The 18,735-nt window shown below is 38.2% G+C and overlaps 1 protein-coding gene across 1 annotated transcript; it reads left to right on the forward strand.

The window, feature by feature from the left end:
• Nucleotides 1-685: 685 nt before the first annotated feature.
• Ervfc1 (endogenous retrovirus group FC1 Env polyprotein) lies at nucleotides 686-2,374 on the forward strand. The gene has a single exon (XM_074062251.1). It carries the CDS (start codon nucleotides 686-688, stop codon nucleotides 2,372-2,374), a length of 1,689 nt encoding a protein of 562 aa, XP_073918352.1.
• The last annotated feature ends 16,361 nt before the right edge of the window (nucleotides 2,375-18,735 follow it).

Genomic DNA, 18,735 nt, shown 5'->3' on the forward strand with positions numbered 1-18,735 from the left:
AGTTCATGTCCCAGGTGACCCAAACAATTATCAAGGCCCTTAATATCCCATGGCAGTTCCACATCCCTTACCACCTCTCCTCATCAGGAAAGGTAGAATGCTCCAACCGTACACTAAAGGAGACTCTCACCAAACTTACCTTAGAATTACATCTAGACTGGGTTCAACTCCTTCCAATAGCCCTCTTCCGCCTACAGGTGCTTCAACGGAAGCCCCCGCAAATATCCCCTTTTGAGTTAATGTTCGGTCGCCCAGCTTTGCCTCCAGGGATCACCTCTGCCACGGGCCCCCTCCCGGGACACCTTGCCTTTCCCCTGCTCTCCTTCCTTTGAACCCAACTGTGGAGACACCATGATACCTTATCTCCGGACCTTTCACACACTCATCTCTCTTTCCCTTTGAACCCGGGGGACTGGGTCTATTTCTCTCCCCCTCTCCCCCAAAAAAGCCCCTCACCCCGAAATGGAAAGGGCCCCTTAAGATCATCCTCTGCACTCCTACTGCAGCCCGATTAGAAGAGACTCCAGGAAAACGAACATCTTGGATTCATATTTCCAGGCTAAAGCCAGCCCGGCCCCCTGGAGACAACTGGCAGAGTGATCCCAGCGACCCTTCACCTTCACCCCCACTTTCATTTGCACCCCTTCCCCTGAAGACCCCTTGAAACTTCACATCTCTCGGGTTCATGTTGCCTCCCCGGCCCCCAAGGATGTGCCTTGACTCTCTCTTTTTATTCGCTGTTCTCACCCTCCTCTCAATGAGTGGGCAGGCTAATGCCAGAGGGTATTTTTGGGGGTTTAAGATACGGGAGACGTACACTGTCTCAGAAACCTCTCTCACCGGTCTGGTGGGCACTGGAGACTGCTCTCCTAAGGGATGCCAGACCCCTATCTCAGTCACCTTCAAACCCAGGAGTGATAGCGACTTTGGATGCCATTGTCCTTTCTTCTCCCAGACTAAGGACTACTGCAAGAAGGGGGCACCATATATCCAGGAATATGGGGGATGTCCCTATTGGTCGTGCAACATCTACCAGGTACTGAATTTAAGGGGCCCAGACAATGAATTCTCCCACAATGAATGTGGGTTGGCCCACATCCCCAACCCATGGGACAACAGATGGGTTCGGGGTGAAATGATAGCCCTCTATGCTGGGTGCACTGCCTTCAAACCCTCAACTCACATTGTGATTTCCAGGGAGCTCACCCTTCCAATCCCTACTCAAAAGGAGGTGACTTCAGAGGTCCTCCAGTTGAAACAAAGACTACAACAGGCCCTTCAACAACCCTCCACCCCTGCCTGGCTCCAACTGTTCCAGGCTTCACTCCAACTCATGAACCTCACCACATCCATTAGTGTCATTGACTGCTTTCTTTGTGCCTCCCTCCAGCGTCCTCTGCTGGCTGCAGTTCCTATTAATGCTTCATCTTCTATCAAGCCTTCCCCTGCCTTACAAAACTCCTCATGCACCCCTTCCTTGCCATCAGTACCTCTATGGGCACCTGACTCTACACAAGTTCCCCTTCCTACACACACCTGTTATACCCCACTCTCGACATCTTGGTCCAACTTTTCTCTCTCCTGTCATATCAACATCACAGTTACAGCACAACTGGCATCCCCGGGTGGGCTATATTTCTGGTGCCATGACACCCTACACTCCTGCATAACCCAAACTACTCCTGGGCCCTGCATACTGGTAATCATAGTTCCCCAACTTACTATTTATGGGGAAGCTGAATTCTCCCTCCTATTCGGCGCTCGACCAAAGCACGCTGCCTTCTTGCCTGTTATGGTGGGTATAAGTTTGGCAACCTCCATTGCCGCCGCAGGCTTCGTGGGGGGAGCTCTTGGCCATAGTGTTATTTCAACAAGGGACTTTGAGGAGCCCTTACAGATCACCCTCGAATCCACCTCGGCCTCACTGGCCTCCCTTCAGCATCAGATCACCTCTCTAGCTGAGGTGGCCCTCCAAAATTATAGGGCCCTGGACCTCTTAACAGCAGAAAAAGGGGGCACCTGTTTCTTCCTCTGGGAGGAATGTTGCTATTATGTCAATGAGTCCGGGATTGTGGAACAAAATGTCAACAGGTTAACAGACTTGGCTGAGGACCCCCTAAGGGGACCCAATAAAAACACCTTAACCTACCTGCTGAGCTCTCCTCTCGTCATCTGGCTTCTGCCTTTCTTGGGTCCTTTGCTTATGCTCATTGCTCTCTGTGCCCTCCTACCTTGCTTACTCCAGTTTCTCAGATCTCAGGTGAACAGAATCTCTAATCAAACTTTCAACCAGCTTCTCCTTCAGGGATATCACCCCCTCATAGCTCAGCCAGAGGACACCTGCCATGAACCCTACTGGGACACTGGACTGTGAGCCACTCCAATCCCATACAAGGCACCTACTGCAGTTCCTTGGTTCCCTACGTGAGGACAGCTGGCTAATACCTGCCATAAGAGGCCCAGAGGAGTGGCTGGAGACCATTTACGATCTATGGCTACAGGGAACCTTTATCGAATTCAGGAAGGAGGAAATTTTCACCTTTGGAGCCTGGGTGTATGCCGTTATGAGACTTGCTACTCTGATGACATCTGCCAACTAACCCTCCCTTCCCCTACGCCACCCCTTGCCAGCTCGAAGAAGCCAGAGTGAACACAATGCCCCCCTTCCTTAACAAACAAAAAAGGGAGGAATGTTGGCAATAATGGCACCGATAGGTTTCAGTTCTTACTGCACCCTTAAGCTCCTGTCTCCCAGGGTCACAGTCCAGCCTCAAGTCTAGCTTGAATCCTCCCTCTGCCCCAACCTCCAATCAGCATGAACCATAAGATCCTAACCAACCAGATCATGCTGAGTCCCACTGAGGGGTATTTAAGCCCCTGCCCCTCTCTCCCTCGCTCTCTTGGCTCTCTTCTCTCTCCCTCTCCCATCCAGCAATAAAGAATCTTTTGGCCAGATCACTCGTCTCCACGTGGTCATTTTGGGGCCTATATTTCCTTACAAAACTCAATAAGCTTTAAGACCTTAATTTGTATCTCAAAACAAACTTTGTGAAAACCCAAATTTAGGTAATGTTGTTTTTAATAAATCTCTTAGCAACATTATACTTTAAAAGACTCAAGAAGAAAATTAATTAAACCATATTTTTATAATAGCAATCTACATGAACACAAAGATAAATAAACTTAATTATAAATGACTTAAATATAAATTACACTCAGAATAGAATGAAACAGTTTGAGACTATTGTTCATAAATTTTCTTTAGTCCTAAGTCAGAGGATAGTTAGGCATGGTTGGGATTAGAACTGTAGATAACTTTCCAAATAACAGTTTAACACATTAAGTTTACAAAAGTAATTTAAGAACCATACTAAAGACACCTAGATACACACACACATGTTTTGATCAAGCATGCCAGAAATAAAAGTGAGCAGGTATGAGATCAAAAAGGTATAAATTCAGTGCCCACAAGTAAACAGATAGGAAACCAACTAAGACATACACAGAAAGCACATAATGACAAAAAATAATTATATTAATTTAGAGTTCAGTCTTAAACAAATCATTTTCATCATTATTTTATAGGTTAGTCAGATATTTTCTTAAGTTGTTCATAACACATCTTTAACACAAATACTGAATTTTTGTCCAATCCTTAGCAGATTAATGTATTCAAACTATTAATTTAGAGAATTTTAACCACAATTTAGTTATAATTTTCCTAGAGAATGATAAGATGGCATCACTCATGAGTTTACTATCTCTAGGGTGTGGCAAGATGGTGCTGGACAAGTGGTAGCTTTCATGGTGGCAGCATTTTCTGTGATCACATGGTCTCTCCAAAGGGCTTTCAAATGGAAAATAGATACATGAACTATATAAGCTCAAAACAGCAATCTGTTATAGGAATAAAAGATATCTCCCTCTAAGAGACAGGTGTTTTTGCCCATATAAGTTAGTCATCTTTTTTAGACCAGCAGGATCAAAATACTCAGTATATAAGAATATAGCCAAGTGAATATGGTGGCTTCCCCTATGCTCGCTGGTGAAGATATGGAAAGGGAATGGAGCATCTTCCCTTAGAGAGAACCTTTCTCCTAAGGGTCGTTCCTCCACCCCTCTTTAGGGCTCCTGAGTGGAATTCCCTATACTGACTGTTGGAGAAAGAGAGGGAGAGGGAAGGAAGAAAATTATGCCTTGAGAGAGAGTGAGAGCTTTCCAACATGCTGAATGTATCCCTCTTATAATCAAGGACATTACAGTTGGTAGTGCTTCTGACCTGGCTTGCCATAGTCTCTCAACAGATCTCTCTGTAAGAATGAGCAGCTGGGTATCCTGATTTCAAGTATACATTCTCCAAAGGGCCAGTCTTTTATATCCCTGCATGAGAGTTCCTTAATTGTATGTCTATCTGAATTTTAACTCAACTACAATCCTAATGAAGAGACCAAATAATTGAAGCCAACTAAGGTGGGATTTGAACCCATGGTCTCACACTTGCTAGGCAGGCATTCTACCACTTGAGTCATTATTCTTCCAGTCCTTGTTTGCTTCCTTAAAGAAAGGAGATTTAGAACTATCCTTAGAATTTGGCAATAATTCCATTAATCCCAAAAGTTAAGGTTGCCATCTGCTTCCTGGGGGGTCTGAGGCATGTGTCTCTGGGACAGGAGAATGTGACCTCAAGGTTAGCTCTTCTGCAACACTTGCAGGCTGTGGGGACAAGAAGAGGGTGGGTGAAAGTTAGGACAACTGTACCCAGAGCAGAGTCATAGTGGGTAGACAGGCAATACAGTAGAACAGGGTATAAAAGGGTGTGGATGCATAACACATCCTTTAGCTTTCCCAGGTGCTCTCAATGGTGGTTATCTAGACTGCCCTCCTTGCTCAGGTTGGGTTTGCAGTGGTGCTGAGCCAAGGCACCTTGGGCTCCTGGGCCAGTGTTGAGGGGTGGGGCAAAAGACCTGAGACAAAGGCTTGAGTCTTTCCCCTGTGCATGGCAGGTGGGCACATGTGCCTGACCCATCTGGAGGCAGTTTAAGGCCTGAGGCCAGTTGGGTTAGGTTAAAAGATGTCCAGCCTGTGTGCCCAGTGTGACAGCTGCTATGACTGGGATGCCCAGGGCCCTAGTGTGGTCCTGATTGCCCTCCACTGGCTACTCAGCTTCCTAGGTCTGGTGGTCAAAAAAGGAAGAGGGAGAATTTCTTGGAACATCCCAGCTGCATTTTCCAAGGGAAGAGCTTAGCCCATTCCATTGGCTGTGCAGAAAGAAGAAAAGAGTAGAAATGACCCTCTAAAATTCAGGATCTGGGGGCTCACCATTTTTCCTGGATGTCTTTGCCACATGTTGGCTGTGCAATGGAGTCTGTAATCAGAAGAATTCTAAATTCTTTATGTCCTTTTGGGAAGAATCCATGGCACAACAGGCAGGTGTAAATGGAGTTTATTATAATTTAAGGAAGGAAAATACAAAAACATGGTGGGGCCCAGGTGGAATGAGCAGGCAGAGAGCATGCTTCTCTTCTCCAGATACTTTTAAAACTTATGCTAATTTATAAGAAGGGAGGAAGCAGGTGATTACCATCCAGTAATCTATGAATGGAGAGGGGCAAGGGCAGTTTGTAGGCCAGGTGAGAGTGTGTCATTACCTGCATCCATTGACTTTAAGCCAGGGGAAGGAGCTGGGCAAACACCCATAAGTACCTATAATTCTCGGGTGTCCAACCCATGAGAGGAAGTTCCCATTCTTTCTAATTTATTATAATTAAAATGGAACTCTTAAGGTGAGTCAGGGAGAAGTCTCAGTCCCAGACTTTCCCTAATTCTAACCTACCTTAAAGCTGCAGCAAAATTAAAAAGAACAATTGAATTACTTAATTAAATTTACAATATAAACAATATACCAGGAGATTCCAAGAAGGCAGCTAGAGGGAAGAAGCAGAAAGCGTGCCTCCTATAGTGAAATCTTGGAGAGATGCTGGAGATACACCTTGCAGGCAAAATCACCGAGAAGAGGCAAAAGTGTGACTCCTCCACACCTCCAGCCAGCGCAGAGTATCTCCACTTCACGTTAAAAGGAGAAATCAGGAGGGTCCCCAGGCTGCCAGTTGCCTGTGCCCAGATGGCTTGGGAAGAAGCAGACAAGTGAGCTTAGCAGTACCATGGTACTCCCACAGACAACCCTGGGCCAGAGCAGCATAGCCCCCTGGACAGACCGACCTCCACATGGGAAAAAAAGAGAAACTGAGTAATAAGCAATAAGAACAATAAAAACACATGGGAAAGAGGGTGGGAAGCACGGGGTGCCGAAGATTGGGGGAAGGGAATCCTTCCTGGGACTGTAAATAAACAAGCCGGGCAGGCCGGACAGGCTCCAGTGGGAGCAGGGGCGCATGCCCAGCAACCAGAAGCAGGAAAGGTTGTGAGAGTGGCGGAGGGAGGAAAACTCCACAGGAGAGGAGGGAAGACCCACTTCCCACGTGAGCTGCAAACAAACATGGCGGCTGACAGGAGCAGCAGCACCGCCCAGTAATCATGAGCGGGAAAGCTTGTAAAAGTGGCGGTGGGAGGAAAACTCCGCAGGAGAGGGGGGACGACCCACTTCCCATGTGAACTGTAAACAAACACGTAAGCCTGAGAATGTGGGTGCAGTGTCACCTTCCCCAGTGTGCTTGGAAAGGGGAAAGCTTGTAGCAGAGGCTTGCACACAGAAGAACTTTGAGTAAACAAAGCCTGCAAGGCCAGGTGAGTGCTAAGCTCACCCCTGAGATCGGCATAAATAACGCCTCCAGCAACAACAGGCTGACAGAAGTGGGCAGGCAAGCCACAGCCACAGATACCATTCTCAGAACTGTCTCCAGACTCTTTTTTTTTCTTCTCTCTCCCTACCTTTGATGAGAAAACAACTGAACTACATCTGCATGCTGTAAAACTAACTGAAACTGTATTGCATTTGAACTTGGGACACTTTGTGAGGTTTTTTTGTTTTTGTGCAGTTTTGTTCTACTGTATGCATCCCCTTTGATGAGACAACCACAGAACAACACCTGAGGCACCATCTCGAGGACTAGAGACTGAGACGAACACCAAGATTATTAAGACTGAAACTTCATTGCATTTGAACTTGGAGTTTTTTATTTTTTTATTTTTATTTTCTATTTTTCATTTTCTTTTATTTTATTTTTATGTATATATTACTTTCATTTACTTATTTTTTATTTTTATTCTTATCTTTATTCTTTTTAGTTATTTTCAATCCTCTCTCTGTCTCTCTAAGGCCTATTCAGCTTACTGTCGATTAGTACACTAACGCTCCCTGTTTATACCTTTGAGACTTTCTCTTGTTTGAGTCCATGATTTGTTTTTTCCTACCTGTCTGTTTGTTCTTCCCTTTTCTTTAACTTCTTGCTTTCCATCTCCTCTCACTCCTCTATTTTAAATATTACCATTGTAATTATTACTAGCTAGAAAATACGTAATTGCACAGAGTACATGGACAGTAGCAACACAAAAGACAATGATGGGAAGACAGAAAAAAAAGGGAAGCCAGTTTCCCCACAGCAAAAAATTAGTACAGGAACCAGAGGGGAATGAAGAAAACAGATACTCAGATCCAGATACCAACAAAATGAAGATAAACTATGCCAAAGAACTCAATGAAGCCCACAAGAATAATTTAAAAGAAGACATACTACAGGTACTCAATGAGTATTTTATAGAGATGATACTGGATAGGGTCCACCAAAATCTACAGGAGACACTCAAGAAATTCCAAGACAACAAAAGTAGAGAATTTGAAAAAGCAAAAGAAGAAATAAAGGAAACCATAGAAGCACTGTATAAACACGAAAGTGAAACAGAGAACACGATTAATAAACAGATAAATGAACTCAGTGCAAAAATATATAACATTAAAGAGGAAACCAGCCAGGATATGGAAAACGTCAGCAAAAAGAACAAAACAGAACCTCAAAACAAAACAGAAGGCCAATCGAGCAGAATAGAGCAAACAGAAGACAGAATCTCAGAACTTGAAGATGAAATGGTAATTAAAGGAAAAACAGAAGAACTATTAATTAAACAGCTCAAGACCTGTGAAAAGAAATTGCAGGAACTCACCGACTCCATCAAAAGACCAAACTTGAGAATCTTGGGCATCAAAGAAGGAGAAGAGGTGCAAGCAAAGGGAATGCATAATATGTTCAACAAAATAATAATGGAAAATTTCCCAAATCTAGAGAAAGATATTCCCATACAGATGCAAGAGGCCTCCAGGACACCAAACAGACCAGATCAAAATAGAACTACCCAATGACATATCATCATTAAAACAACAAGTTCGGAAACTAGGGAAAGAATATTGAAGGCTGTAAGAGAGAAAAAACAAGTAACATACAAAGGTAAACCCATCAAAATCACACCAGACTTCTCAACAGAAACATTAAAAGCAAGAAGAGAGTGGGGTGAGATTCTCCAAGCACTGAATGAAAATAACTAAAACCCAAGAATACTCTACCCAGCAAAACTATCATTCAAAATAGATGGAGCCATAAAAGTCTTCCATGATAAGCAGAAACTAAAACAATATGTGACCACAAAGCCACCACTACAAAAGATTCTTCAAGGGATTCTGCATACAGAAAGTGAAACCCAACTTAACCATGAAAACACAGGCAGCACCAAACCACAGGAAAAGAAAAAGCAAGAAAGTAGAGACTAACCTCAACTTAAGTACACACAATCAAACTTTCAAACAACTAAGACAACTAAATGACAGCAATTACCACATATCTATCAATACTAACACTTAATGTTAACAGACTTAATTCACCCATCAAAAGTCACTGCTTGATGAAATGGATTAAAAAGGAAGATACAACAATTTGTTGCTTACAAGAGACCCATCTCACCGACAGAAATAAGCATAAGCTTAGGATGAAAGGCTGGAAGAAGATTTACCAAGCCAATGGCCCCTGAAAATAGGCAGGAGTAGCAATACTTATCTCTGACAAAGTAGACTTCAAACCTAGATTGATCACATGAGATCAATATAAAGGAAGGACATTCCATACTAATAAAAGGGGAAATAGAACAAAAGGAAATAATCATCAATCTGTATGCTCCCAATGTCAATGCACCCAATTTCATCAAACATACCCTGAAAGACTTATAAGCATATATTAACGCCAACACAGTGGTTGTGGGAGACTTTAACACCCCATTATCATCAATAGATAGGCCATCCAAACAAAAAATCAATAAAGATATCCAAAATCTAAAAAAAAAAAATAGATCAAATGGACCTAGTTGATGTCTACAGAACATTTCATGCAACTTCTACACAATACACATTCCTCTCAGAAGCCCATGGAACCTTCTCCAAAATAGATCATATCCTAGGGCACAAAGCAAGCCTCAGCAAATATAAGAAAATAGAAACTACACCATGCATACTATCTGATCACAATGCAGTAAAAGTAGAACTCAACAACAAAAGTAAAGACAAAAAACATGCAAACAGCTGGAAACTAAATAACTCATTAATTAATGAACAATGGATCATCAATGAAATAAAAGACGAAATTAAAAAGTTCCTGGAAGTCGAGGAAAATGAAAACACAACCTACCAGAACTTATGGGACACAGCAAAGGCAGTCCTGAGAGGAAAGTTTGTAGCCATGAGTGCATATATTAAAAAGACTGAAAGATCCCAAATCAATGACCTAATGATACATCTCAAACTCCTAGAAAAACAAGGACAAGCAAATCCGAAAACAAATAGAAGGAGAGAAATAATAAAAATAAGAGCTGAAATCAATGAAATAGAAACCAAAAAAACCATACAAAGAATTAATGAAACAAAAAGTTGGTTCTTTGAAAAAATAAACAAGATCGATAGACCCCTGGCAAACCAGGCTAAAATGAGGAGAGAAAAAAACCCAAATTAGTAGAATCAGGAATGCTAAAGGGGAGATAACAACAAACACCATGGAAGTCCAGGAAATCATCAGAGACTACTTCGAGAACCTATATTCAAGTAAATTTGAAAATCTTAAAGAAATGGACAGATTTCTAGGTACATATGATCATCCAAAACTGAACCAAGAGGAAATTAATCACCTGAATAGATCTATAACACAATATGAAATTGAAGCAGCAATCAAGAGTCTCCCCAAAAAGAAAAGTCCAGGACCTGATAGATTCTCTGCTCAATTCTATCAGACCTTTAAAGAAGAACTGACACCAACCCTCCTTAAACTGTTCCACGAAATAGAAAGGGAAGGAAAACTGCCAAAAACCTTTTATAAAGCCAGTATTACACTTATCCCAAAACTAGGCAAAGACATCTCCAAAAAGGACAACTATAGGCCAGTCTCCTTAATGAATATTGATGCAAAAATCCTCAACAAAATAATGGCAAACCAAATTCAACAACACATCAAAAAGATTATTCACCATGACCAAGCAGGCTTCATCCCAGGAATACAGGCGTGGTTCAACATACGAAAATCAATAAACGTAATAAACCACATTAACAGAAGCAAAGACAAAATCCACTTGATCATCTCAATAGATGCAGAAAAAGCCTTTGATAAGATTCAACACCATTTTATGATAAAAGCTCTAAGAAAACTAGGAATAGAAGGAAAGTACCTCAACATAATGAAAGGTATATATGACAAACCTACAGCCACCATTACACTTAAAGGAGAAAAACTGAAACCATTCCCTCTAAAATCAGGAACCAGACAAGGATGCCCACTATCTCCACTCCTTTTCAACATAGTACTGGAATTCCTAGCCAGAGCAAATAAGCAAGAAGAAGGAATAAACGGAATACAAATAGGTAAAGAAACTGTCAAAATATCCCTATTTGCAGATGACATGATCCTATACCTTAAAGACCCAAAAAACACTGCTCAGAAGCTTCTAGACATCATCAATACCTACAGCAAGTAGCAGGATATAAAATAAACATAGAGAAATCATTAGCAATTCTATACACTAACAATGAGCAAATGGAAAAAGAATGTATGAAAACAATTCCATTTACAATAGCCTCAAACAAAATCAAATACCTAGGTGTAAACCTAACAAAAGATATGAAAGACCTCTACAAGGAAAACTATAAACTTCTGAAGAAAGAGATTGAGGAAGACTATAGAAAGTGGAGAGATCTCCCATGCTCATGGATTGGTAGAATCAACATAGTAAAAATGTCGATAGTCCCCAAAGTAATCTAAATGTTTAATGCAATTCCCATCAAAATTCCAATGACAGTCATTAAAGAGATTGAAAAATCTACTGTTAAATTTATATGGAAACACAAGAGGCCACGAATATCCAAGGCAATACTCAGTCAAAAGAACAATGCAGGAGGTATCACAATACCTGACTTCAAACTATATTACAAAGCAATAACAATAAAAACAGCATGGTACTGGCACAAAAACAGACATGAAGACCAGTGGAACAGAATAGAGGATCCAGATATGAAGCCACACAGCTATAAGCAACTTATCTTTGACAAAGGAGCTAAAAATATATGATGGAGAAATAGCAGCCTCTTCAACAAAAACTGCTGGGAAAACTGGTTAGCAGTCTGCAAAAAACTGAAACTAGATCCATGTATATCACCCTATACCAATATTAACTCAAAATGGATTAAGGATCTTAATATCAGACTACAAACTCTAAAGTTGATACAAGAAAGAGTAGGAACTACTCTGGAGCACAGCAGCACAGCAACTAAGAGATAGCATGGATAAATGGGACCTCATAAACCTAAAAAGCTTCTGTGCATCAAAAGAAATCATCTCTAAACTGAAGAAAACACCCACAGAGTGGGAGAAAATATTTGCCAGCTACACATCAGACAAAGGACTGATAACCAGAATATATAGGGAACTTAAAAAACTAAATTCTCCCAAAACTAATGAACCAATAAAGAAATGGGCAAGTGAACTAAACAGAACTTTCTCAAAAGAAGAAATTCAAATGGCCAAAAAACACATGAAAAAATGCTCACCATCTCTAGCAATAAAGGAAATGCAAATTAAAACCACACTAAGATTCCACCTCACCTCTGTTAAAATAGCCATCATTAGCAACACCACAAACATCAGGTTTTGGCGAGGATGCAGGGAAAAAGGAACACTCTTACACTGTTGGTAGTAATGTAAAGTAGTACAATCACTCTGGAAAAAAAATTCAGAGGCTACTTAAAAAGCTAAACATTGATCTACCATTTGATCCAGCAATACCACTATTGGGGACACACCCAAAAGACTGTGACACAGGTTCCTTCAGAGGCACCTGCACAACCATGTTTATTGCAACACTATTCACAATAGCCAAGTTATGGAAACAGCCAAGATGCCCCACTATTGACGAATGGATTAAGAAAATATGGTATCTATACACAATGGAATTCTATGCAGTCATGAAAAAGAATGAAATGTTATCATTCGCTGGTAAATGGATGGAATTGGAGAACATCATTCTGAGTGAGGTTAGCCTGGTCCAAAAGACCAAAAATCATATGTCCTCCCTCATATGCAGACATTAGATCAAGAGTAAACACAACAAGGTAATTGGACATTGAGCACATGATAAAAGCGAGAGCACACAAGGGAGGGGTAAGGATAGGTAAGACAACTAAAAATTAGCTAGCATATGTTGCCCTTAATGCAGAGAAACTAAAGCAGATACCTTAAAAGCAACTGAGGTCAATAGGAAAATGGGACCAGGAACTAGAGAAAATGTTAGATCAAAAAGAATTAACCTAGAAGGTAACACACATGCACAGGAAATTAATGTGAGTCAACTCCCTGTTTGGCTATCCTTATCTCAACCAGCAAAAACCCTTGTTCCTTCCTATTATTGCTTATACTCTCTCTTCAACAAAATTAGAGATAAGGGCAAAATAGTTTCTGCTGGGTATTGAGGGTGTGGGGGGGAAAGGGAGGGGGTGGAGTGGGTGGTAACGGAGGGGGTGGGGACAGGGGGAGAAATGACGCAAGCCTTGTACACACTTATGAATAATAAAACAATAAAAAAATACCAAAAAATCGTCAAATGTTTGATTAATTCCAGATTTTAAAAACCCTTGGTCAAAAAATATATCACAATTCAAACTAACAAATACCTTGAGCAGACATAAGAAAGCAAAATAACATTTTAACAACTTTCATAAGTATAAATACAAAAATTCTAAATAAAAGATCAGCAGGTTGAAAGGAAGTGCTATACAAAAAATATATTCTCTTAAACATGGCTTGTTTAGCAATGAAAGAAGTATTTAATACATAAGATAATTAACAGACTTTTCCACAGATAGAGAAAAATAAGGTTATAATAATAGAATAAATAAAATATTTTGGTAAAAGACAAACTTACCCCAAGATTTTATAAAACCCTTAGGTGAGGAACAAAACACAGCTGTTTAAAAAATTTTTACATTTTCTTACACGTATGCATTATTTGGGCCACATGGCTGTGCAGGTGTCTTTGTAGTAACCTGAGTCACATTTCTTTGGATATATCCCTAGGAGTAATATTGCTGGATCATATGGCAGGTCTATTTGTAGTTTTTTAAGAAGTCTGCATACTGTTTTCCGTAGTGGTTGTACTAGCTTACATTTCTTCCAGCAGTGTATGAGTATTCCTCTTTTCCCACATCTTCACCGGCATTTGATGTTGTTGATGTTCTTGATGGTAGTAGTTGCTGAGAAAAGTTGTTATCTCCCTTCAGAAAACTGAAACTAGATCCAGGCCTGTCACCCTGTACTAGTATCAACTCAAAGTGGTATAAGGACCTTAATATCAGGCCCCAAACCTTGAAGTTAGTACAAGAAAGAGCAAGGAATACACTGGAAGCCATAGGTATAGATAAAGACTTTCTCAGTAAAACTCAAGCAGCTCAGCAACTAAGAGAAAGGACTAACAAATGGAACTACATGAAATTAAAAAGGTTCTACCCAACCAAAGAAATGGTCTCTAAATTGAAAAGACCACTCACAGAATGGGAGAATATCTTTGACAGCTCTATACATCAGACAAGGGAGTGTTAACTGGAATATACAGAGTGCTCGAAAAACTAAACTCCCCCAAAATCAATGAACCAATGAAGAAGTTGGTAACTGAACTAAACAGAAGTTTTTCAAAGGAAGAAGTCCAAATGTCCAAAAAAACACATGAAAAGATGCTCACCATCCCTGGCCACAAAGGAAATGTAAATCAAAACTACACTAAGATTCCAAAACACAGTTTCTTCATCTAATAAAGGCTATTTACAAAAATCTAACATTCTATTAGGTGTAGTATGGTGAATTATTTCCTCCTTATCAAACAAAGTATTTTAAAATATATACAAGCTTTTGGAATAAATGAAATTAATAAAGTCAATAAATTAATGTTCATGTATAAATATTGATTGCATTTTACATGATCGAATAATAAAATTAAAATATGAAGCAAGATATTGTTTTCAATAAATTAGAAAATTATTTTGTAGGAAATGTAATAAAAGATGAAAAATAATTCTAGAGAGAAAACTTAAAATGTTGAGAGAAATTAGTAATACCGAAATAATATATGCATATGCTAAATTTATAAATCAAAAAGACCTAATTTTTTTTGTGTTGTACTGGAGATTGAAACCAGGACCTATGTGTGCTACACAAGTACGTACTGAGGTACACTCCCAGGACTCTTGTTTTTTAATTTCTTTTTTTTTTTTGAGTTAAGGCCTTCTACTAACTTTGCCTTGGTCAGCCTTGATCTCTGGATTCTGGTGCCTCTGATACCTGAGTGGCTGGATTTTCATACATGAGCCCCATGGCTGGATAAACTCTCAACTTTTTAAGTTATCATTCCCCTAAAAAATTTGTCCATTGATTCAATGAAATTCCAATTAAAAATCAAGTAAGAATTTTGTTTAAAAGATTGTATGATAACTAAGAGTTATTAGAATAGTCTTTATTGTTATGAAGATGAGCAGCCTTAGAGTACCATATGTTGGTGGAAATGAAGGGAAATTAGATTTTTTTTTGCATTACTGGAATGGGCATACAATTTTATAACCAGTTTGTGTAATTGTTTGATAGAATAGAACTATAACCACTGTAGAGGTGTATAGGTTTGAGTAGACAAAATCAAGACTCATAAAATGTAAAACAGGCACATTTTAAATTCATCAATTAATGTGGTAACACTTAAGATATCACAACCAATTAAAGAAGAAATCCCAAAGAATAATAGATAAATACAAGGAATAAGGAATTCTGAAAAGAATGTACAAATAAATACAATGCATGCCTATTCTCCAGAATATAATCAGTTGAATTTCTCTTTCCACATACACACAAATAATTTTGCATTTCTATGCACAAGAATCGTTTTCTTCTAATTTATCGTATTGCAATATATTCCAATGACTATGAAATTTGAGATAACTCAGATACATGACCAAAACAATTTATCCATTAATAAATTTTTGTTGTTGTTGACATCAGTCTTTCACAATTTTTCTTTATAATAATAGTGTCCTAATGCATAACAATTACACTAATGAGCATAAACCTAACAAAAGTAAGTACTTATGCTTACTAAATATATGCAAAGGAATGTATCCTGCAGCTTCAATCAGAATATCACCAAACTGAAAACAACATAATCAAGATTAAGTATTCTGGGTGCCAGTGGCTCATGGCTGTAATCCTAGCTACTCAGGAGGCAGAGATCAGAAGGATCAAGGATGAAAGATGGCCCAGGCAAATAGTTCATGATGCCCTGTCTCAAAAATACCTAAAAAGGGCTGGTGGAGTGGCTCAATGTGTAGGCCCTGAGTTCACACCCCAGTACCACAAAAAAAAAAAAAAGATAATAATAAGTATAAATTATACTGAGGGTGGCATAATCATACAGTGGAACAACACACAGTTATAAAAGAGAACAGATTATTACATGATGAAATAGGATTAATTCTCAGACATAATACTAAGTGAAAATACATATAAAAGTATGCTAGATTGTGTAAATAATATTTACACCTTTATTTTCTGTAAGTTTTATATCCTGTATAATGAACAAAGTTTAGAAATCAACACAATTTAACATCTTAATCAATTACCTTGCCACACATTCTTGGTTAAGAAATGTTACACAAATGACTTTTATACATATAAAGCCCATTAAAATTACAGTAGGCAACATCTTGTCTTAGATTAAAAGGGCACCTCAAATATTAGACTGAGTTAAAGATTAGTCTATGCAATGCTAGTCAGGAATTTCTGACTCAGTAATAACAGAAATTAAACAGCCAAAATTTTAATGGAGGTAGGAAGAAGGGAACAGCACTGGATTAAGAGAGATAGCAAACTGCTCATGAACAAAGGAAGACAGGCTTTTTATGTGGAGCTGAGGTAGGCTAGAGTCTGATAATTTTCTGTTGATCATGAGTATGGGATTTTTCAAGACACTTGTTCCTTGTGTGAGATAGTGTCAGTGATTAGTTCTACCTTGAAGATAATATGGTGTCATTTTGGTCTCAGTTATTAAAATGCACCTGGTTTTGGTAATAAGAGTAAGGGATACATTGTTGAAAAGAGGGAGTAGGGAAAAAGACACAATTCTTAGTTTCAGTAGATAATAGGTTATGGATTAATCTCCAAGTGTTTATCTGCCACTTGTCTTCATGTTCCTTAACTAATACAAAAGAAATCATTTCGAAGATTAATGTAAAATGTTTTTTAAAATGAACGTTTTGTTTTTAATAATTTCCTAATTCACATTACCTCTGGGATGAAATATATACAATACAGTTCTCATTTCATAGTATGAACAGAATAATGGAATCTTTTTCAAATTTTTATGTGTAAAAATACATATTGAAGATTCAAATAGATACTAATAAACACATCTTAGAGTTTGTATATATATTGATTTTATTTTTACATATCATCCCAAATGCATGTACAAAGTAATATGTGCACAATGTTAATGTAATTTATGCAATGGATTATAATTACTTTTATTTTGGAATTAAGAGTCTTTAATTGTCCAATAATGGTACCTTTATGTTCAATGCTTGTTCATATGTTTGGTCAACATACAAATTTTATTTCCTATATTGATGTTGAATATTAATTTATTTTTCTTATTAGTAAGTACATTTTTTTTATTCAGTAGCTTTTTTTCATGTCTTGCTGTTTATTGTTAAGTTGAAAATTAGTGCAAAATTTGAGGTTTAAAGTCAAGTGGATTTTCACTTATAGTGTATTTTTAACCTAACAAAATCTGGTATGACTTTGTATATCTATTTTGGCAAACACTATTAATCAAAATTTAAATAAAAGTTACTTTGCTTGTATGCATGTCCCAATATTATTTTATTCAATAGCTAGTATTAGCTTGATTCACTGTATCAGTTTTACTTAAACTGTCCACATTAAAAGCATTTATGCATGATAAAAATATATTCAAATTATATAATATACTCACAGATGATGAAATGTTGAACAACTTATGAAAGATTTCTATTTGGGGGTAAATGATAATCTGTTGTGATTAAATTCCTTTAAAAATGAGTGTATGCATTCTGGAGATATATACTCATACTTACCAATTTTAATGGACCTGAAACTTTTAAGAAATTATTTACAGATAGAAACTAATCTCACTGAAACTATGGTGAAATGTGTGTATAGCTTTCATACATAGTTGAATAATGAATAGTTAGTATTTTAGATATTTAACCATAATAATATCAATAATACTCACAGTTTTAATCTAATATAAAGCTAAAAAATGCTATTATCACCTTTAAATTATAATTATATTTATTATTAATATGTTGTTGCCAATCCATTTCAGGTAGAAGTTTAAAAATTAACAGTTTACTTTTATGGTTTACAAAAACTGCTTAAAATGCTTGCACTTTAAAACAAACATATCTTCATATAAATCTTTTAGTTCTTTCTGAAATACTCACCTCAGTCCATAATTTTGTATATACTCTTCATTAACAATTTATTAAATTGTTCATTAGTAGAACAACACACCCAAGTCATTAACTTTCAAATTTTTAAATGTAAATAGATTTTTTACTTTATATCAGTAATCTGCTCCTAAGGGTAATATAGTCTACACAAAATTTGTATTCAATTTAAAAACCTGCAGATGATCTTAAATTATATTTACATGACTTTCAAAAGCTTACATGTTAGTAAGCCACAATTTTATAGACACTAGGCAGAAGACACAAGACTTCGGAGTTATAGACAATAAACTTCTTTACAAACAACAATAACAAAAGCCAAAGAAAAAGAGTTTTCCTGAGCCAGTCTTCTGAGCCTCAATTCCCACAAGTTAATGTGAGGAGGAAGCTTGTCAAATCTGTCCTTTGTACCACAGAAAGATACTTCACTATACAATCATACTTAAAACAATGCCAGATGCTCTTTTTTCTAGTTTGTACCAAGAAAAGTATAAAATTTTGATTACTATTACGTGAGATTTGGAATTGTACATGTGACTTGTCTTCTTTCAGATTTATATTAACTCTACCATTGTTATACTCCAAAATGGCTGTGATGATTTAGACATTCCAAAAGAGGAACAGCATTTGGTGGTACTATTTGAATACCGGAGGCAACATATAACACAATTAGTCTTAATGCTGAAGCATATTAATCATGTTACTTGCTAGGCTTTTTGATTTTGAATGGAGCCTAA

This window comes from Castor canadensis, chromosome X (genome assembly GCF_047511655.1).
Source record: "Castor canadensis chromosome X, mCasCan1.hap1v2, whole genome shotgun sequence".
Taxonomy (NCBI): domain Eukaryota; kingdom Metazoa; phylum Chordata; class Mammalia; order Rodentia; family Castoridae; genus Castor; species Castor canadensis.